The 19770-nt window shown below is 39.0% G+C and overlaps 1 protein-coding gene across 3 annotated transcripts in view; it reads right to left on the bottom strand.

Moving 5' to 3' along the window:
• Positions 1–15989, bottom strand: part of sfswap (splicing factor SWAP) — a 47019-nt gene extending 31030 nt beyond the window's left edge. Inside the window, exons 1-11 of one of the 3 annotated variants that reach the window (XM_071465758.1) lie at positions 15626–15746; positions 14402–14473; positions 13782–13945; positions 11822–11953; positions 9260–9336; positions 6761–6986; positions 6412–6512; positions 5341–5491; positions 2801–3053; positions 2260–2412; positions 2004–2097 (exon numbers count right to left, since the gene is read on the bottom strand). In XM_071465758.1, the coding sequence (XP_071321859.1) occupies positions 2004–2097; positions 2260–2412; positions 2801–3053; positions 5341–5491; positions 6412–6512; positions 6761–6986; positions 9260–9336; positions 11822–11953; positions 13782–13945; positions 14402–14430 (1380 nt within the window). In that variant the 5' untranslated portion in view covers positions 14431–14473; positions 15626–15746. Of the gene's footprint in view, positions 1–2003; positions 2098–2259; positions 2413–2800; positions 3054–5340; positions 5492–6411; positions 6513–6760; positions 6987–9259; positions 9337–11821; positions 11954–13781; positions 13946–14401; positions 14474–15625 lie in introns of all 3 variants that reach the window. The other 2 variants (XM_071465756.1, XM_071465757.1) reach the window with 2 other exon arrangements.
• Between the last annotated feature and the right edge of the window lie 3781 nt (positions 15990–19770).

The following is a 19770-nucleotide window of genomic DNA, read 5'->3' as shown; positions in this document are numbered from 1 at the left end:
CCTATTCCTATAGCAAGCTAAATTAAACTCATTGAGCGTCATCCGGCAGTTACCTCACATATGCAAAATTACACTCTAGTGCCTATTTTCAAGGGATGTGTAGTTGGCTGCCATCATTCTCCAATCACCACAAGCTTAGTCTGTGTGGGGCTCTGTTATAATCATTACAAGTATATTATTGAACAAATGTTTCTCCAGGGTAAGCACTAAAATATAATAGATGAAAAAAAAAAAAAACAGGTTTTGAGGCCACCCCTGACTGTACCTGAGGGAGAAATTCAAAAGCGACAATTTACTGAGCATAGCGACTGAGGGGAAATCATAAATTGTCTCACCCCAAAATTACAAAGAGCATTCTGTGACATTCTGAGGCACCCTGAGGCCACGGGGAATGTATCCGTGGTAACAAGCATCCTTCACCCAACTACAGGGAATTTGGTAGCAACAGTTACTTGTTAACCAATACACCATACAGTATCTAAAGCATGTGCCACTGGGGAGCAAGACCAGCCAGAAGAGCAAGTGAGAGCACTGCACGTCTGTTGCTACTGCTGCTAATTGGGTGGGATGCCTCATTAAGGTCCTGATACACTGCGACTACATTTAAGTTCTGGTGTGGGTGCACAGACAGTGAAGGAGAGTAGGTATGGAAGTAAAAAGTCTGCTAATCGATTTGTTTTGTTTTAATAGTGGTGCAAGATATTGACACTTGATTATATAAAATTCCTGAAACAAGGGATACTTGACTTTCTTGAATTCTTGAAGGTGGAGAACTAGACTGAGGGACTAGTAAAGGTAGAGGATTTTTTTTTTTGCAGTGTATTGCTCTGGTGCCCTGTAAGAGGACTGGATCTAGTAGGCTGCTATTCAGTCACTTCCCTGTTCTCTGTCTCACTCTCATTCTTCATTTCAATATTTTGGATCAGGATACTTCTAATTTTAGCATGGCAGGTCCAAGCATATCAGCAACAAGAAGCAGCTAATTTCAAGGTTGACTGTAAGTGCAGTGACTGCTTAGACAACCTTTTTCCATGCTTAAACTTTGGCTGCTAAGCTGTTAACCAGAATTACATACAGGAGAGGAGATGAGTGATTCTAATGACAGGAGGTGACTGGAAAAACAGTGTTTACCCATGAAGGTCCTTTGTGTGGGTGAAGTATTAACCTTGCATTTAGTGAGCTTTTATCTGCGCATGGTAAGCATCTAGAGAGCAACGGAAATGAAATAAATAGAACATAATAACAACAATTTTCATTGTCAGATATGAGAGGGGAAGAAAGTATTCCTCTAGGGGGGTAAGGGTAATTTTTAGATTGCATACTCAAGTAGGTTTCTCTCATTTAAGTTTTTGATCCTAGTGCCTGTGTGACTGGTGCTACAAATTCCTGCTGATTTTGTACATGCTTGCTGGTTCTCCAACAGCTGTGCCATGTCACTGTGTACACAGAAGTCAATTTGCTATCAATTAATTTTATCATCTTTGCATGCAATTTTAAGTCTGAGGGCTGTAATGACAGAACTGAAGTTGTTTTTGTTTGAATGATATGAGCCCAATTACACTGACCTTTTTTTTCCTGAAAATTCACTTAACGGGTTTTGTAAAAATCCTCTTGAACAGCATCCATGACAGCAATGTTGTTACTCATATGCCACTTGGCAGAGTTTTATTAAGCCATTTAGAGTTTTATGGGGGAGTTTTTAACATTTATGATTCTGTAGCAGATAAAACTGCTGCAACAATAACCACTGGAATTCATTGTCTAAGATCCACGAGTACCCATATCAAGTTTCATGGAGATATGGTTGCACTGTAGTAGTAGTACTGTGTCAACTGTATCAAACACATCCCTGTGTCTAATATACAAGCTTTGATCTGGTGTCAAGGTGTCAAGGTGTCAAGAACAGGACAGGAATGTTAAGTTGCAAAGAAAGATGGAGAGGCTCTATCTCTCAGATTCTTATGCGCAGAAACACATTCAAACATATATAAAGCTTATGGTACCTCTGCCAAGCTTCTTCCTTCCTTCTGCATGAAGTAATTTTTCTTAAACTCGTAATAGGTGTTGTACTGATGCCAAGACTGCAGAAAGTCAAACCTACAGTAGACAGAGGGAAGAAGACACACTGTATAAGATGTGAGGTGAACACTCACAGAAGATGATGAAGAGGTTCTGCAGTACCTGAGGGGTTACTGACAAGAGCTCCTAAAACCAAACCCTGACCCGAGCAACAGATTTAGTTCTGGTAAGAACACTTACCGTGGATCATTCTTGGCACGGACACTGGCCTCAAACTTTAGACCGTTCCTAGCAACATACTCGGCCAGTTTATCTATGACTGGCTGGATGTCAGGTGGTGGGGGAATGATGGCTGGTGCCGCTGGTGTGGAAACTTGAGCTTCAGCTTTTGAACTGTTTTGGAGGGGGAAATTAAAGGCGTTAAACTGAGAGAAATGTTTCGAATTTTTAAAACTGTGCCCTTTCTTTTTACCTGTGTCTAATTATCTCTATGTAATAATTTCATTTAAAGTGATCATTCCTAATATGGTATACCTCGAACACCCAGAAAGCCAAGCAGAGCAAACACCATTAATTAAGCTTTTTAGGTAAATGCTCTGACTAAGCTAATCAAGAATCTATGTAATTCACGCTTGATTTAGGCTCTCAAATATAATTATAAACATATCTAAATCAAATTACTTAATTTTTGATTAAGCGAAATATATATATCACAGTTTAAATGCCACTAAGGCTATCAAGGAGAAAATAGTATTATACAGCTAAGTTCATTATGTCCTACCTGGTTTCTGGTACACTTGCTGGAGCAGCAGAGCTGGTGACCTGAGAGGGAGCAGTAGCTGGTGGTGCCATGGTGACAGTTTCAGAAGGGGTGGGTGTCCCCAAATGAGGCAAAGCCCCAGAAGAAGAAGGGGGGGCAGCCATTACAGCTGAGGGCATATTGTTGTAGTAGGAGGTTGCTTCTATCCCTGGGGGTGGTGGGGCCAAGCAGAACGTTCCATCAGGAAGCATGTAGTACCCATAGTACACTGCTGCTATATTCAGTGGAGACAAATGAGGAAAACAGATCATTAAATGGAATACCTTTCATAAATGCTTCAATTATGCCTGATGAGGGACAAACAGTTATGTTACTTCATCTGGGATATGTGAATGAAGACAAGGCTTTGCCTCAATAGTTGGGATGTATGGGTGAAACTGAACTAAGAGACGATTTACTAATTCATTTCAGAGTCTTGTCATGGGAAACTTTCTCTTTCACCCTTGGTCAAGAACATCAGCAGCTTCAGAGAGATGTCATCTGCCACTGGAAATGTAAAATGTCGAATCAGGCTTGTTTAGTAAGCCCGTAAATAACACAAATGCCAATCTGTTTGTGCTCAGTCACGGTACATTTACAAGGTAGAAAAGATGTAAAGATGTAAAAACTGTACACAAAAATAGCCCTTTATGCTCACAGAGCCTTTTGAGGTACTAAGTATTGTAAACATAAGTATGAACTTCATGTGTTTTTTTATGGACACTGGCATACAAAATTTTACACATAACAACAAGATGCCAAAAATGTGACTCAGTAGCTACTTAAATGCTACTGCATGAACTTGCTTTGAGATTTCCTGCCCTTATGAATACTTAAACTGTGTCAACACTGAGAGTGTAAGCAGCTGCATTCAAAGCGGCTACTGGACAGCAGCACATCAGTGTGGTTCTGGTCAGACCTCAAGAGTAAAGTGATATCTTAATTGTGACGCTATGATGGGTTTTCTGTTTCTAAGGCTTGTTTTGTGTTGTGGTTGTTTTATGTATTGTGCTGTCCTATTTGTTGTCAAGCTATATTTTGATGTTATGTTTAAAATGTCAACCGCAGTAAATAATTTAGATCAGCAGAAGGAAGTGAACATAAATCAGCATGTGACCTATGTAGAAAAAAGGTCATCTCCCTTATCAGTGTGTTTGTATTACAAAAACCCTTTATTAAGAAGAGAGGGGAAGGGGGGAGGGTAATATAGGGACAGGGACAAAATAAATGGTCAGTGTCAAAGTGGAGACAGTGTGATATTAACACATTAGTCACCGAGCTGGTTGACTTAAATGACATCTAATTTTCTCTAGTCAGGAAAATTGAAAACCAAAGCAGAACCTCTCATTTACAAACTTGACATGTGACACTGTTGGGATAGACACTTAAGATGTGTCAGTAGAGGGCCAAAAAGGAAATTAAAAATTCAGTGTAGGGATAGATGGTCAGACCGCTAGATATATTTCATAGATCGACTTTAATGTTGAAGTCTGGTGGAGTTTTTGGAGCTGGTTTTATCGTCAGTTCTTCGTACTCACACAGTATCCATTATGGTCAGAGGGAGTGATTACACACAATAAGAGGCAATCCAGTACTAAAGAGGTAATGGAGCAACCTATTACCTAAGTCCTGTAGCAACATCATAGGTGGCAGAATAAAAAGACGAAGACAAGGTTTCCTCATGGGACCAAGCCAAGCACAGCTACATGGATGGACAAATTAACAGCCCTTGTTTTGAGCAACAGTTCTTACCAACGGCATTAAGCAAACAGATCATCCACAACCAATATACTAACATTAACAGCCCTATGTCTGCCGTAAAGATCAGGTCAAAGGACATCCTCCAGAACTGTCTCAGAGATGAATAAATTGCAGTAATGGACAAGTAAATACTCACGGGTCAGCAGTGGCCAGTGACCATGGCTTTATTTGAGAAACTGTTTCAGGGGGAGATTAACACATACATGGTTCAATTACTAAAGTGGTTGTGCGATGAATAACGCAGAGAGGGGATGGATATGACTCATCATGAATGAATACGTATATGACCTTATGTGCAGTATACACACGAGGCAAGCAGTGGTTTTTCCATGTAAAGTCCTATTGTTTAATTTCATTCATTCTATAGATGACATTTTCATTCAAACATGTCATTTTGGAGGAAGTTTCTTTTGAACATTATATACTTCACATATGGGGAGGATCATGGTGCTGCATTACCCTCAATGCCATTTGTCATATCAATGTGATTTTCTTTTTTTGGGATTTCTGCTTTATTGGATTGAGACAGTGAAGACTGACAGTAAAGGCAGGGGAGACAGAGGGGACCCAGCCTTGTTAGAGGTACGTGTTCTACCTAGTGAGCATCTGAAGTAGCTCATAATAACACAACTGTGTGTCTAAGAGGTTCACAGTGGCGTTGCTATAAAATTTCCATATGATATGAAAAGTGTCTCAATGATTTCCAGATGTGTTGTCTTTCATTTTCAGAGCAAAAACATGAATAAAAACAACGCACTCACGGTCAGCAGTGTACTGTGCTGGTGTGCTGGATGCAACTGGGTCTGTCACTTCCTCTGGTTTGGCTGCCATTGCTGCAGTGCCATTTCTTTCTTGTTGGGCTTTTCGCACAAGTGCTGCCAGAGGATGGTCTGGGTCCATTACTTTAAGAGGCTGAAAACAACAAGTTCCATTTGATGAAAACAGTATTTCACACCATTATGTTGTGTTTTCTTTGAGTAAAGTTCATTGAGACCTGATAAAAGCATATTGTAGGAGCCAGAACTGTTTTACAGTAATATTGTAATACATACACCACACATTCAATGCTCTCTTAAGTCAGAAACCATAAAGTCATTAGCAAGAATTTGAATGCAATGCAATATTTAAGCATTACTCTGCAAGTAACATTATGCAGTAATCTCCTTGAGTGCTATATGAGAGATCTACAGAATTAAACAGTTAAACCAGTAAAATATTAAATATGAGCCCTTAATAAGAAATTTGAGTGGTTGATTTGAAAAGGAACTCCCTCTTGATGGGGAGCAACTGTTAGACAGCTTTCTACTGAAAGGAGCTCATTATGTTTCTTTAAAAAGACATGCTTCCATTCTTGCTGCTCAGTCAAACACTAATGGCTGTCCTGTCAAGGAACATGAAAGAACTAAAAAGTATAAAGGAACTGCAACAGAACTGCATCGGAACAGGGAATATAGTTATTACAGCAGATAACAGACATGTGCAGTACAAACAGGATGTAAATGTAATTCACATGACAGGCAGTGGTCGCCTACTCATTAGTGCTACAGCATTCTCACACAACACTATAATGACGAAGACCTACTGAAGCCAGTTTCAGTTTGACTCCTTTAGATGGGCAGCCTAGTGTCACTGTCCCTGTTTTTCAAAATTTGGTGATTATTCAGATAAAAAGGGGGATTAGATTAAGTTCCTAAACTACATCAGCAGTTTAAAACTGCATCTGATCATTTGAAACTGGGCTGTTTTGCTTAGCTCATTAAAATGAGACATTTTCAACATAATGTTAAGTAGCAACAGGTGAAGATCCTCACTCGGTGGCCTATTTACATTACCTTCACCAGCTCTTCCAGGCGAGAGCACTTTTTCGGGGCAAACAGGCTGGGATGGAGGTAGCTGCCATCCCCATCCTCATCTGAATCATCAGAGTGGGACTCTACAGCAAGATAGCAAAAAGAAAAACAAAAGGAAAAAGTAATTCATATATGTATGAACGAAAATGTTTAACATTATTATTAATGCAAATTGTTGATGATTATTATTCTATCCTTCTGTTCAACTTTTCATGTATTACAGATCTGATATTTATGCATTAGTTGCAGTACATGGCACTTTCAGTATTAATTTAATATCAGCATGAGTACATTACAGCTACGGATTCTGTGACTGTTTTCTGTAACTCACCCTGCGACTGGTCTTGCTTCTTGGAGGGGACAAGGTTGTATCGACCTTCCTTCATGGCCCGCAAGATGTGTTTGTAATAAGGGTTCAGGTAATGGTCAAAACGAAGAAAGTCAAACTGGGAGTTACCAGCCTGCTTAGCTTTCAGCACGATTTCAAACTGAGCCCCCTGCTGAGACACAAAGTTGGCTGTCCTCTCGATGATGTTATGGGTTTTAATTGTTGCCGGCTACAAAAAAGAGAAAAGTTGAGAAATTAACACAGATGTTTTACACAGAACATATTTAATTCAGGAACCAATTCAAGGAAATATTTCTGATAGAAACATTTTTGAAGAGCAAACTGTAATAGTGAAAAATAAGCATAATGCCATAGATAGTGCATGATAGCTTTGTCATACCAAGGACACAAGCCATTTTCTCTCAAAAGTATTTCCATGCCACGAACTGCTATGTTCCTTGTGACGACAATAATTCTGAAAATACACATAGAGTGGAAACCAGTGGAACAAGAAATGGTCCATTATTCATTCATTATTGTTCCTCTTGTGTCCTCTCAGTGATTAATCATTGTCATTACCTAGAGAGTACGGGGAAGTGCAGCAATCTCCAAAAGAACGCACATATCTCATCAAAATGAAAGTCATAAACACTGCCTTTCAAGACCGTGGCCAAAAAAGATGCCAGTGTCAAACCATAACAGCCCATTATTGTCTTCTAAGCTGCCAAGGACTTTCTGACATACAAGGACCCTTCTCACTCCTATTTAAGAACCTAGCCATTAGGGAAAAAGAGTGTGCAATACTCATTTTATGTTGATGTGTTATACAAGAAAGTTCTCTCCCCACTATACCTTGATAGTCATGAAGCATGCCAGCATCCTGAAAGGATAACACATGGTTTACAGCCATTATGACATTCTGGCCAAAGCCATTCCCCTGCTCTTTCCCCAGGCTACCTGTTATTCTCTGCTATGACTATCAAATACAAAGAAATATCAAAATAGTTTAAGAATACTCCAGAACACATTTCAGAGTACCCTGAAATGTACTGAAAGAGAAGGACATGCCTTCAAAATCCAGGGAGTAGAGACTGATGAGCACCATGTAATACAGCTATTTTATGCTCTGTATGTATGCACAAGGGGGCTCTGGCTGTTTTATACCCAGCATGGTATATACTGAATATTCACACAGGCCATGACAACATTAAAGCTTGTCTTTCCTCTCATGCATAAGAAAGTGGGTGCTGAAGGGGGTCATGGAGGGTTCTGGTTGCATATTGGCCTGATCCTGAGGGAAAACTGTCTGACACAACAACATCGCACAAAACTAAGCAAGAGCAATGCATTTTAAATATTTCAGTCTATTACATCTTGCCTGTTGTTATCAATACAATGGATGCACACTGTTTTGTCGCATAAAAATTAATGCACTTTTGTGACATACACCTTTAACTTACCATATTTTCTGGACTATAAGGCGCACTTAAAAGCCTTTAATTTTCTCAAAAAACGACAGTGCGCCTTATAATCCGGAGCGCCTTATATATGGATTAATTCTGGTTGTGCTTACTGACCTCGAAGTGATTTTGTGTGGTACACGGCGCTCACGGCGCTCTGTAAAAATGTTTTAGTACGACTTTGGTAAACTACAAAGCCGCACCGCTTGCAGCATTACGGCTATCGTAGTCAGGAGCGTCGCGGAGTAATACATACTGTGCTTCACCATAATATTACAGTGTGTGTGTATAAGGACCTATAAGGAGTTATTGTGAATACGCTAACATTTGATTTAGTATCAGACTGTGTTTTTTTTTAGGTGTTACAACTGAACAAGGTTGGGAGTTATTGTGAACGCGTTTAATAAAGTCTGACTGACTTATCTGACTGTTTTGTTTCGCTTAATGCGCCTTATAGTCCGGTGCGCCTTATATATGAAAAAAGTTCGAAAATAGACCATTCATTGACAGTGAACCTTATAATCCAGTGCGCCCTATAGTGCGGAAAATACGGTAACTTTTTACATTGCAACTACTTTCATAATGAGACAAGATATGTAAATACTCTCCTCAGGGGAAATCTTGTCAACTATTCTACACTTGCAGGCGTTTCCACTAATGCTGAAACAATTAGTCAGTTAACCAATTAGTGGACAGATAGAAAATGTATTGGTTTCGATGATCAATTAATTGTGTGATTTGACTTTTAAAGCACAAATGCCAAAATTTTTCTGGTTCCTGGTTTCTGGTTTTATTCATCTTCTATTATAGTGAAGCGAATATCTTAAGATTCCCGTGCTATTAGTCAGACAAAAAGAGTAATTTGAGGATTTTTATTATATTATTATATTATATAATATGTATTAAAGGCCTTTTGTATTGGATTGCATATGAGTGTTTCTGTTAACTGTATTAACCCACTATAAATATGCATGTTGCATATACATACACAAGTACAGTAGGGTATAAACTTCAGTACACCAGCAGAATATTTAATACTCACCAGTTCCACATCAGGAGGGATAGCCAGCCCTGGGGGAGCAATGAATGGTTCCTCGCTCTCTTCAGGCTCTGCATCTTCTATACATGTGATGAAATATTAAGACAAAAAGATCTTTGTTAGTCATTTGTTACAAAAAACTAAATATACCCTGTTGGATGTATACCCAGTTGAGCCATAACACAAGATTAATTTTGACTTCCTTAAAGATTCCCTGCTTCCCTGCGACACAAATATATCATAGTAAAATGCCCGAGTAAAGTGCTCTTAATCATTACCTCAGTTACATAGTGGACTAACTAATGTTGCTAATTATAAAGTGGTACATTATGTAAATCTCAATTGTTATCACACATGACAACTAAGCAGCCAAAATGGATGTACTCTCACTAGTTAAAGATAGTCTGGCATCGATTCCATTAATCCTGTGACCAACTCATAAAGTGTTTCTCTTTCCAAAGCTAAAGTGTGGCCACACATTGACTCATCAGCTCCATACAGGTAGACAAGAAGGCAGTCTGCAGTCTAGTGCCAAATAGGCAGAAATGTATGGAAGTCAGACGCTTCAGTCACGGTAAAGTGATTACATTTAAATAAATTAAGCTAAAAGATATACTGCATGTTTACATGAAGTTCCTTATTTTGACAGAATGTGAAATTAATTGGTATGTTGACTAAGTAACAATTAGTGAGAGTTGGTTGATGATAAGACCTAGATTTGTCATGTTTTGACAGAGAGAAGATAATGAATTACACTGCAATTAACCCCCTGCCTTATTTGACTTTTACTCAGGAGCTAATAATAGTGGTAATGATTCAATTCACATTGTGATAATGTGTCTCTGTATCTGTCAGCCCTAAATCTCGCTTTTTGAGGCTACAACTTTTATTTTTGTGGGGGAGGTTCTTGACTTGTACTTGAATTTGTGATAATGTCAGTCTTTAAAGTAGGGAATGAAAAGACCTGACAACAAACAAAAATCTAAAACTGAAGCAGTGATCAAACTGAAATTGTCTCAAAATGTTAATAGTCAGTGTGATGTGAAGCTTCCTGACTTATTTCGCAAAAAACTAATTCTACTGGCACAGGGAGCTTTGGCAAATGTATTCATACCCTTGACTCAGCTCCACAATCTCCCCAGAGACAGGCATCTAGTCTGCTTAACTGTTAGGCCACTGGCTGGGACAAAGTGCTTCCAGCAATGTCTCCATCAAATATTTAAAGTTGGTGTTGGTATGTGTGTGTGTGTGTGTGTGTGTGTGTGTGTGTCTCAAGTCAGATATGGATGGGTGACAACCAAAGTTGACACTGGTGTTTACAGGTGATTTGCAGTCGAACTGTCATACCTCCTTCCTCTCATGGCTACAATCTTTCTGCAGGCCCTCAAATAGGGAGTTGTTGTTGCTGTCGTGACAAATCTTGATAGTATGACATTATTGTGTTACACTGAATTAAGTATAAAATTTCAAATATGTTTGACACGTTCAATGTGTGCTCTGCTGGCAGAAATTCAACTTCAGCAAGACCCTGGAAGGTGTGTATGTGCAGATGGTTGCCTGGATTAGAATTGTTTAAAGAAGAAGAAATGGATTAGACAGAGCTTCTGTGTTCTTCACAGCAGACTGCAGCAGCCAGAAATTCAAATACTAAGTCAAGCAGCTAAAAACTTAAGAAATAGCACAAAGCCCACCACAAGCAATGTGTCATAGATAGAGGGCATATGTCAATAGCCTCTTTTATAGAGCCTGTTCAAGGCGGGAATGTTGTGCTGTTATTCCGCCTCACTGTTCTGTATAAAAGATACAAACACAGAATGTGGGGGGCACTGTTATTCCGCCTTTAAGGTGGCAGCAGAGGTAGACACACAGCCAGATTAACACCTGTGTAAAGGAGAGAGCCAGCATTGTGGGACAGATGCCAATGCTGCTGTTACATGTCACGTTTCGGTTCTGTGTAAACAAGCAAAGCCAGCATTATGAGGGGTCCTCTTAGCAGCAATACAGTGGGATCTCTGTTCAGGAAAGGGCTGCTGATTCCAGATTTTCATGCAGTATTTACATGCACTCTGTAATTGTGATTACTTTGAATAAGCAGAAGTCCAGTAGGATGTGTGGCAGTCCACAGGAAAAACATTAGTGCCACAATGTAGGTGAAGTACAATAGAGAGTACGGCTGAGCAATTAATCGAAATATTATCGAAATCCCAATATAGCCAAGCCCAATATCCAAATTGCAGGAGCTGCAATTTTAATTGACAAGCTTTAGGCTGTAGGCTGACAAGCTGTAGCCTACAAATACAATTCTCCAGACAGAAAGGAACATGTTTTTTTTGGTACAAGACCCAACAAAAATCACATCATCAACGATTTTTTCAATTTTTTTCAAAATGAAATGCAAAAATGACCATTCCTGTCCTTTGCGTTGTTAGCTCTAACATTAAAGTTGTGTTGTGTTGTTGTTGTCTGTATGTGTTTTTTCAAGTATATCCAAAGGACTGACCAACTCCATAAGTATGTGAGTGTTGATTAACTCCACGGAAGTTTGTGAGTGATGTGAATTCTAACCTGATTCCTTGTTAGCATCCTCCTCCTCCGTAGGCTGAGAGGGGTCATAGTAGTCTGCGCTGTATTTGAAGGCCACTGCGGTGTAGGAGCCTTCGTCAGCCAGAGCCTCACTCAGACGTTTGTACTCCTCCTCTGTGGAAAACAATAAAACACACATAATCTATCTGGTTGGATTTAGAATAATACTCTCTAACAATAATTGATTATAATTATTATATATTAATAATAATAATGCTGTTGATGCAACAAATATTTCTGATGTGCATGTGACTGAGAGACTGTATCCTAAATGACCAGTATTGCACGTCATTATACAAGCTTTACAACTTTATAAGTGATCAATAGAAAAGACAAAAAGAAAGAAGTTACTTAGTGGGTGCTAGACAAATGTACATAGTTACTTGGCCCCACACACCAGCAATTCTATTGAAATTCATGGCAAACTATATCTTTATTAAAGAAGCAAGGGCAAAATTCCCACTAACACAATCAATATTTCTAATGCTTTCCTGCTGTCCCTTCACTGGACAGATGGGTAATAGCCTGAGTGAATGGGGTCAGGCCTCCAAATTCAAGGGCAAACCAGCCTGGGGGATGAACCCTCTGCAATGAGTGTGTGACACATATCATTAGCTTACTCATTCTGCCCTGTCAGTTTGGGCATAAGACACCATATTTCACTTAAATCTGTGGCTTATTAATTCAATTACAGTCATTGAGTCGGTCTTTCAGAGGGGTGCTTTGTCATCAAAACAGCCTGTTTCATTACAATGTAAAATGACTGATATGCAAGAATCCTAGATGAGTCAAAAGTGATTTCCATAGAAATGGCAGCTCTTGAGATCAGAGTCAAAGCCAGTCCTTTTTAAAGAGACAGAAAGCTGAAAATGCCTTAAGAGGAGATGACACTTTGGAAAATCAGATTCTGTTACAAAGCCATGATTAAAGTACATAGCAACAGTAAGAGTCACCGCTCTTCTATTTGTACAGACAGACTTGTCATATTAGCCCGAGTGTTAAAAGAGGATGCAGGCCTGAGATTAAAAAAGATCTGGACACTAATCCAAACGCTAACAGCCTGAGAGGAGAGTGAAAACTGTCACTACCAAACACCAAGGCGTCACTGAAAAGGGCTGAGACGATGACTTGAGAAATTCAAGTAATAAGTGTAATGAGACATCAGTAAAAGGGCAGCAAGAAACCCTACAAAATCTCAAAGTTTTGGAAGGACTTCAGTTTGACAACAGCCATATTACTGTGCCATGTCAGTAGCCTTTGTGTTTAGCTGTGGCTTGCCCAGCAACCATGGCTTCCACAAAGTGACAGCTGCCTGAAAGGACCAGTGTATGCCAGTGAAATACAAGAGTTAGGACTGCTGCTGATGGGAATTCATATCTGTAGTGGAGCACAAGTGTCAATGCATTTCTACTTGAGTAAGAAAGCAGTATGTGCCAATAAAACTGCTCTAACCATAATCCCTTTCTACTGTTTATTTGAACAATTTGAATGGTCAATAAAAAATATGAATAAGTATTCTTTCAAAATTTTGTATTGAGACAACAGCAGTTGTTCATTTAAAAAAAAAAGACGTTAATTTCTCTCATATTTCCTTACCTGGTTGTGAATTTCTAACTCTGGAAGTAGAAGTTACACAGCCGTAGCATGTATGCGGGTAACAAACTCATCCCATGTTGCAACATGTGTATGGTTAGTCATGTGTTTGCCGTGTCTCATTACACCATCACGTCATAAGATGATGGAGCGAAAGGCAGCAATAATTCCAATAAGATTAATACATCCTCTGCTGGCTCACTGTTTTCCTTCATTAAGCGTGACAGACTATGCCTCAGTTCAGGTTCAGTCTGCATGGCCCACTATGGGTAGATTAACATTTAGATGTACCATATGTGTGTGTTAAATTGATTTTAAATATATGGATTGCCCAGTGTCAAAAGGTCACCTTGTCTAGCCTCTTCTTCCAGCAGGTCAGTGTGCAGAGCCAGGTACCTCTCCTCATCGCACAGCGCCTCAATCCTGGCCTCTTCCTCCGACAGCTGGTACGATGTATTCCATGACCCGCTGTCATACTCTGAAAGGTCATGTATGTGACCGCGCCCATCGTATCTGTTGAACGATACAAAGGATTAGACGGAAGGAATTCGACAAAGCTTTTTATACACAACATGGACCTACTTACCAAGGAAAGAGGACCTAAAACCCGAAATTTAAGACGTCAAAAATGCTCTACCTCTAGTCTCCCATGAGGGATTATACTTGTAAAATACTAGGAGTTGTGAAAATTTCTCAAAATATTGACAACACAATAATCTCCTAATTAAAGTCCTTGGGCTTAACGATCAATGGTGCTCTTAAGATACCTAGCAAGCTTTCTGCTGCTATTTCATTCCTCTTACAAACCAACAACCCTACATCAAAAGAAAAAAAAAAAAAAAAGAAAGAAAAACAAACAAAGCAACTCGCCTCTTACCTTACAGGGTTCAATTCCCCCCTGTAACACTCATCATTACTTCTACATCTGCAAAGATAGTTACATTCACACAAACCCGAGCACATAAATACCTATCCGTAAGAACCCAAATGGACGACATTTTCCAGGGTTCGTCCCTCTACGCCACTTCTCAGTTGCAGTTTCTTCATGAAGACAAAGAAATGGGGTGCTGTGGTTGGCATTCGGGGTTTTGGCAGGACCCCTTAGCCTACCTTGCTGGGGAAAGAACTGGGTTATGTGATAAAGACACACATACAAAAGCTGTACAAATGAAACAAGTTGGGTGACTGCATTTCAAGGTGATTCAAAAGGACAAATGCACAATTTTTGAGGTCACAGTAATTTATTCGATTTTTTGGAGGTGGCAATAAAACATTACTCCATCACCTGCAGCAATATTTAAAGGTTAAAATGATTTTCAGGGTTTACCCATTTGGCAGACGCTGTTATCCAAAGCTACTTAACAGGGAGAGACATCAGTAAAGCCTCAGTGCAGTAGGAAACTTTGATGTAAGTACAAAGTACAACATCTAATCAACTAGATGTAGCATACATCTAGTCTTACCTGAGACATTGTGATATTTTGAATCACCTTAACTACAGCAACTTTATTCTTGGTTAGAATTTGCTCTGGTCTTGTGGATATAAGCACAGCATAATAAAATCCCTGGTCATTTGCTTTGTGTATACATTCATATTTTCACAAACCTCAATTTGAAAAGGAGAGAAAGAGTGAAACATCTTCTGTGTCATACTCCATTTTACTGCCATATTTGCCAGGTGTGCATGGAGTCAAAGTTTCCAGAGGAAATTCTCCCAACATGCCAAGATGCAAGGTCCACCTCAAAGCTAACCTATGCTGCCTTAAGCGTCAGGACACTTAAATATCAGTTGCCAGTGTAGGAGATCTCCAACTAATGACGGTGATTATGTTTAGTTTTTGTTTAAAACTGGTATCAATATTGTATAAGGCTGGCTTGGTTTAGGATAGTATCGATATTGAATTGGCAACTGAGTGTTACACCGACGGTCCAGCATCATGGCTAATGTTAGCAAGGACTGGACGGGGTTTGCATCTTCGCATGTTATTCTAGAAACTTCAAATAGTATTTGTTGTCATTTCAGGACGTCCAAAGACAAGTAAGCAGGCAAGAAATAAAACACTCGTCGTCAGTTGCACGTGTTTCCAAGCGTCTGCAAGACAAACTCCAAAGTGGTCCCTTGCATTGTGAAACAGGCTAACGGACAGGATAGATGGTTAGCATAATGTTTCGGTCTACGTTTGTTCAACCGACCTATCAATCATGATGCTCTTGTCCCCCATCCATGGGATAAGATGTTTTCCATGTTCGTGGTAAAGAGCCCTTTCGTCGTCTCGGAACACTTTGCAGGCATAGCCGAACACCAAAAGGTCGGCGTATTTATCACTGTCACTCGCATCCTTCTTCACAGGTTTGTTGTTGTGGTCTTTCTTTGCCGCCCCGCGACGATACATCTCCCGGTTGAAATTAGCTTGCAAGACAAAATAGTAATAACGGCACAGCGGTGGTGTGTGAAACCAAACAACTTGCCGGTGGTCCAAATGTTAAGATAATCCGCTATGTTATCCTCAAAAACAAAACTCTACATGCCAGCAGTCGCCATGTTGGAAAGTAAGTAGATGCAGCTGCGTTTTCCGGGCCGCACTTGCGACACTTTCTTTAAAACTAACCACTCTGTGTAACATTTATTCTTACAAATAGGTAATAATTTTATTCAACTGTATGATTTTATTTCAAATTTAATATATATGAGATGTTGCATATGGGTCGTATTTCTGGTGATATTTTCATAGCCGGATGTGCTGCTCGTGAATGCACCTTCATTTTACACTGTTGCTGCTGCACAGCATAGACTGTATATAAAAAGCTGCAGAGCGAAACTGGACTGATCAGGTAAACACACTATAGTTAATACATTTGTATATGCATAATATGAGGAGTATTATTGGTCGAGGGCAAGTAGGTTTGAAACATACCTCCATTACCCTACATCAAGGTAATGTCAGTGAACAGGGGCTGAGGGACAGAGAAAGTGTTAAATAACATAAATTAAGCCTCAGGAACATTTTAGCCTAATGTGTTTTTTTTTTCCTGTTGCCTTTTTATTGCATGGAAGAAAGCGCTATTTTCTGTGATAATATTGATTCATATAGTCAGAGCCTATGACCCAAATTACATGCCCAGAGAAACAGGCAGAATACAATAAATGTGGGTAAAATCCTTACAGTAACATGTTTAGACCAGATAGAAGTGCTATGAATGTTGAAAAAGTGGAGTTTCACAAACTGTTCATGGCCATATTTATAAGTTTTGCTATTGCTACGCAGCCAGCATTGAAGAGCTCTCTAGTCTAGAAGAATTCTGATTAACTCGTCTCTATCACTTCTTTTCTTCCACTGAAATTAGCACATTTACCAGCTAGCCCTGGCCCTTCTCAGCCTGTCCTGCACATTCGGAGAATCTGCCCTGAAGAAGAAGAAGTCCCCCCTCCCGTATGTCCTGGACACAGGACATAAGGGATAGGTTGGGAGCTAAGACTGCTAAACTAACTAACAGCTTCCTTGAGTCCATCCAGGAGTGGATGGGGCCTGAGCTGCCTAACATTTGCCTGACTGTTTCTTTGATAAGACCCAGACATAAAATCCTTCATCTGATTAAAATATATGGTTGAAAATGGCCAAGGTGCAAAAGGTGTATCTTAAAATGTGGCTTAAAACACGATAAAAGTCCATTTTGAGCTTCTGGCAAGCAACCACAACACTTTTTTCCCCCCAGTCTTTATTGAAAACAAGCATGGCAACCACAACACTGATAGATGCACATGGGGGATATGACATCATTGACAGGCAGAAACATTTGGGATAATGTAAGTAAATACCTCAATATATAGGTCTTGTAATATTAAGACATTTTAATGGGGAAAAGATACATATTATAACTTTTAAATGTCTATGTGAAATAACTGTAAAGAGAGAATCTCTCTTTTCTCAATTCTAGAAATTGTTGATGACTCTGATTTTGGGGCAAAATCCATGAATCAGGTCAGATCATGGTCAAGCACAAGGTACAGGTGATAGGGAATATGCTGAAAATGGTTTTTAAAATAATAAAGGAGACTCTTCTCCTTAATTGGGTAGATTGTTTCAGCATTTGGGTGGAGAAAAGATGTGGGTGGTTGTTTCAATCGTGACGAGAGGGCTGTTGAAGAGCAGCAAGATAGGGAAATAAAACATTCTGAAATGTTTTGGAAGAGAGGAGCCGTGAGTACACTGAGAAATGGTGGCCTTAAAAACAGACACCTGGCAATAGTTAATTTAATCATCTTTTAGATTAAGGTTGATTTCTTTAATAGAGATGGACGTAGAAAAGTTTTAGATTGGTTGAAATTATGAGTTAATTGTATCCCTGATTTGGAGTAAATTATTGAGTTTCATTTCCAGTTATATTTTTAGACAGTTAAATTAAGATCAATAGTGGAAAGATTTTTAAGCCTTCCCAGTTCTTCTTTTCAAGCATGCCTCTGTATTAGTAATCTCTTATACAAATCTGGCAGAACAGATGGTGAAATGGAAGCAGCCACTGTTCATTGTTTTCTCTGATGAATGCACTGTAGCCAAAAATACTTGGGAATGAATAGCAAACTGGAGAAGAGTTGTATCTCATGATTTTGATGGAATTACTGTTTTCCCTTGCCATTCAGAACTTAGATCATTTTTTTACTTGTTTTATTGTTCTTAAAATATTTTTCATCTGTAGAAGCCCCCTTCATAGGTATCAAACATCTGAAGGTTTGATAGGTAACAAACCAAATACAGCCAAAAGATGTGTTACTGTGATACTGTTCATTTTCAAAACACTCAGGAATATATATATGTGTGTGTGTGTGTGTGTGTGTGTGAATGAGATACACTCAGATCAACATGATAAGTGAGGTTTTTATGATGCACATAAACAATAGTTCTATTCAGTGTCAAATTATTTATCACAGAAAATCCAAGTAACTCATAAAGCTTAATGATGTACATAGCTGGTATGCTACACAAAGGAGATAGAGCAGATTGGCTTTGTAGCCCTTGCCACAAAGCTTTTATCTCTCCCCCTCTATTATTTACAACCCCTGAATGTGTTTTGTTAAAATTTGTCCATAGGTTCAGGCGAGCGCACTCATGAAAGCAGAAACAAATGGAGCAGCGGGCGAGAGAGACAGACAGAATTAGGGTATTCAGACAGTGGCCTGCAGTACTGCAGCAGAACCATTTGTGTGTATTATACAATAGTGTATTATGATGAAGTTTTTGTTTTTTAAATAAATATGCTCACAACAAAAACTAGAACATCTTAGGCTAAGCGAGTGTTGTGATTATCTGCTGCTAGTGGTTGTAGTTGCATAATGTGTGAACTTGTGATGAAGGTTTGAAGGCTTGAATAATATTTTTAGTAATCATCACCCTCTAATACCTATTTTGATTGTCAGACCCTTGCAATGATTTTTGACATAAGTGTTTAAGGATTTATGTCATCGTTGGGCTGCCAGGCTGCTTTGAAGGTACGGTGACACCACTAAGGATTTTATTTTATTTTATTGATTGGTTTACTTAGCAGGAACATTGCACAGTAATAAACACTGCTGTAAATGCACCAGAGCTAGCTAAAAAGACAATTTTTCACCTGTAGTCTCTGTTACATAGTCAACCTAAAACTGAAAATTTTAAGACATGTCATTATTGTTATTATTGTTAAATCTTCTATTTAAACAGGGAGTCTTTTTGAGATGGGGATCTCTGTACAAAACAAAAAACATATACAGTTTATACATAGACAGACACACAATAGACACACAGATAACTCACAGATTATACATTTTCACATTTAAGAAAAGAATCTTCAAGTGTGATTGTAAATGCACAAGTTATAACCTTTTAAAATGTTCCAGTGACATAAGAGAATCGAACTGTATATTTTATAGAGCTCATTCCATTTGTATGCAGCATTTGCTACATTACAGGTACTAATTAAAAACATGCAATTCATGAGATGGAGAAGAATAATGTTAATAGAAATATGCATGAAGAGACAACATTGTGCACAAACTGAATGCAAATCAAAAGACTTTAAAAGTTACCCACACAAAAAAACCAAAACAAATCACTGTGGAACAATAAAAGCAAGAATGCAGGTACAGATGGACAGAGTGTCTGATGATTCTATCAGTATCTATTTAATTATTTTCTAACAGTGCATTTTGTCAAAAAATGACCAGAGAGGACCAGAGTCTACCTTTTATGTTCGTAGTTATCCCTGAAAGCTGGGAGGAGCAGTAACATATCCAATCACACACTCACCACTTTGAGAATAGGTTATAGGTTCATGGTGAATGGTGCTGCCTGTCTAATGGTCTA

This window comes from Trachinotus anak, unplaced genomic scaffold (assembly GCF_046630095.1).
Source record: "Trachinotus anak isolate AG129_WGS33_773 ecotype Australia unplaced genomic scaffold, CSIRO_AGI_Tana_v1 ptg000028l, whole genome shotgun sequence".
NCBI classification, from domain to species: Eukaryota; Metazoa; Chordata; class Actinopteri; order Carangiformes; family Carangidae; genus Trachinotus; species Trachinotus anak.
Note: the sequence above shows the minus strand (reverse complement) of the source record. Positions and strands in the feature narration are given on the sequence as shown.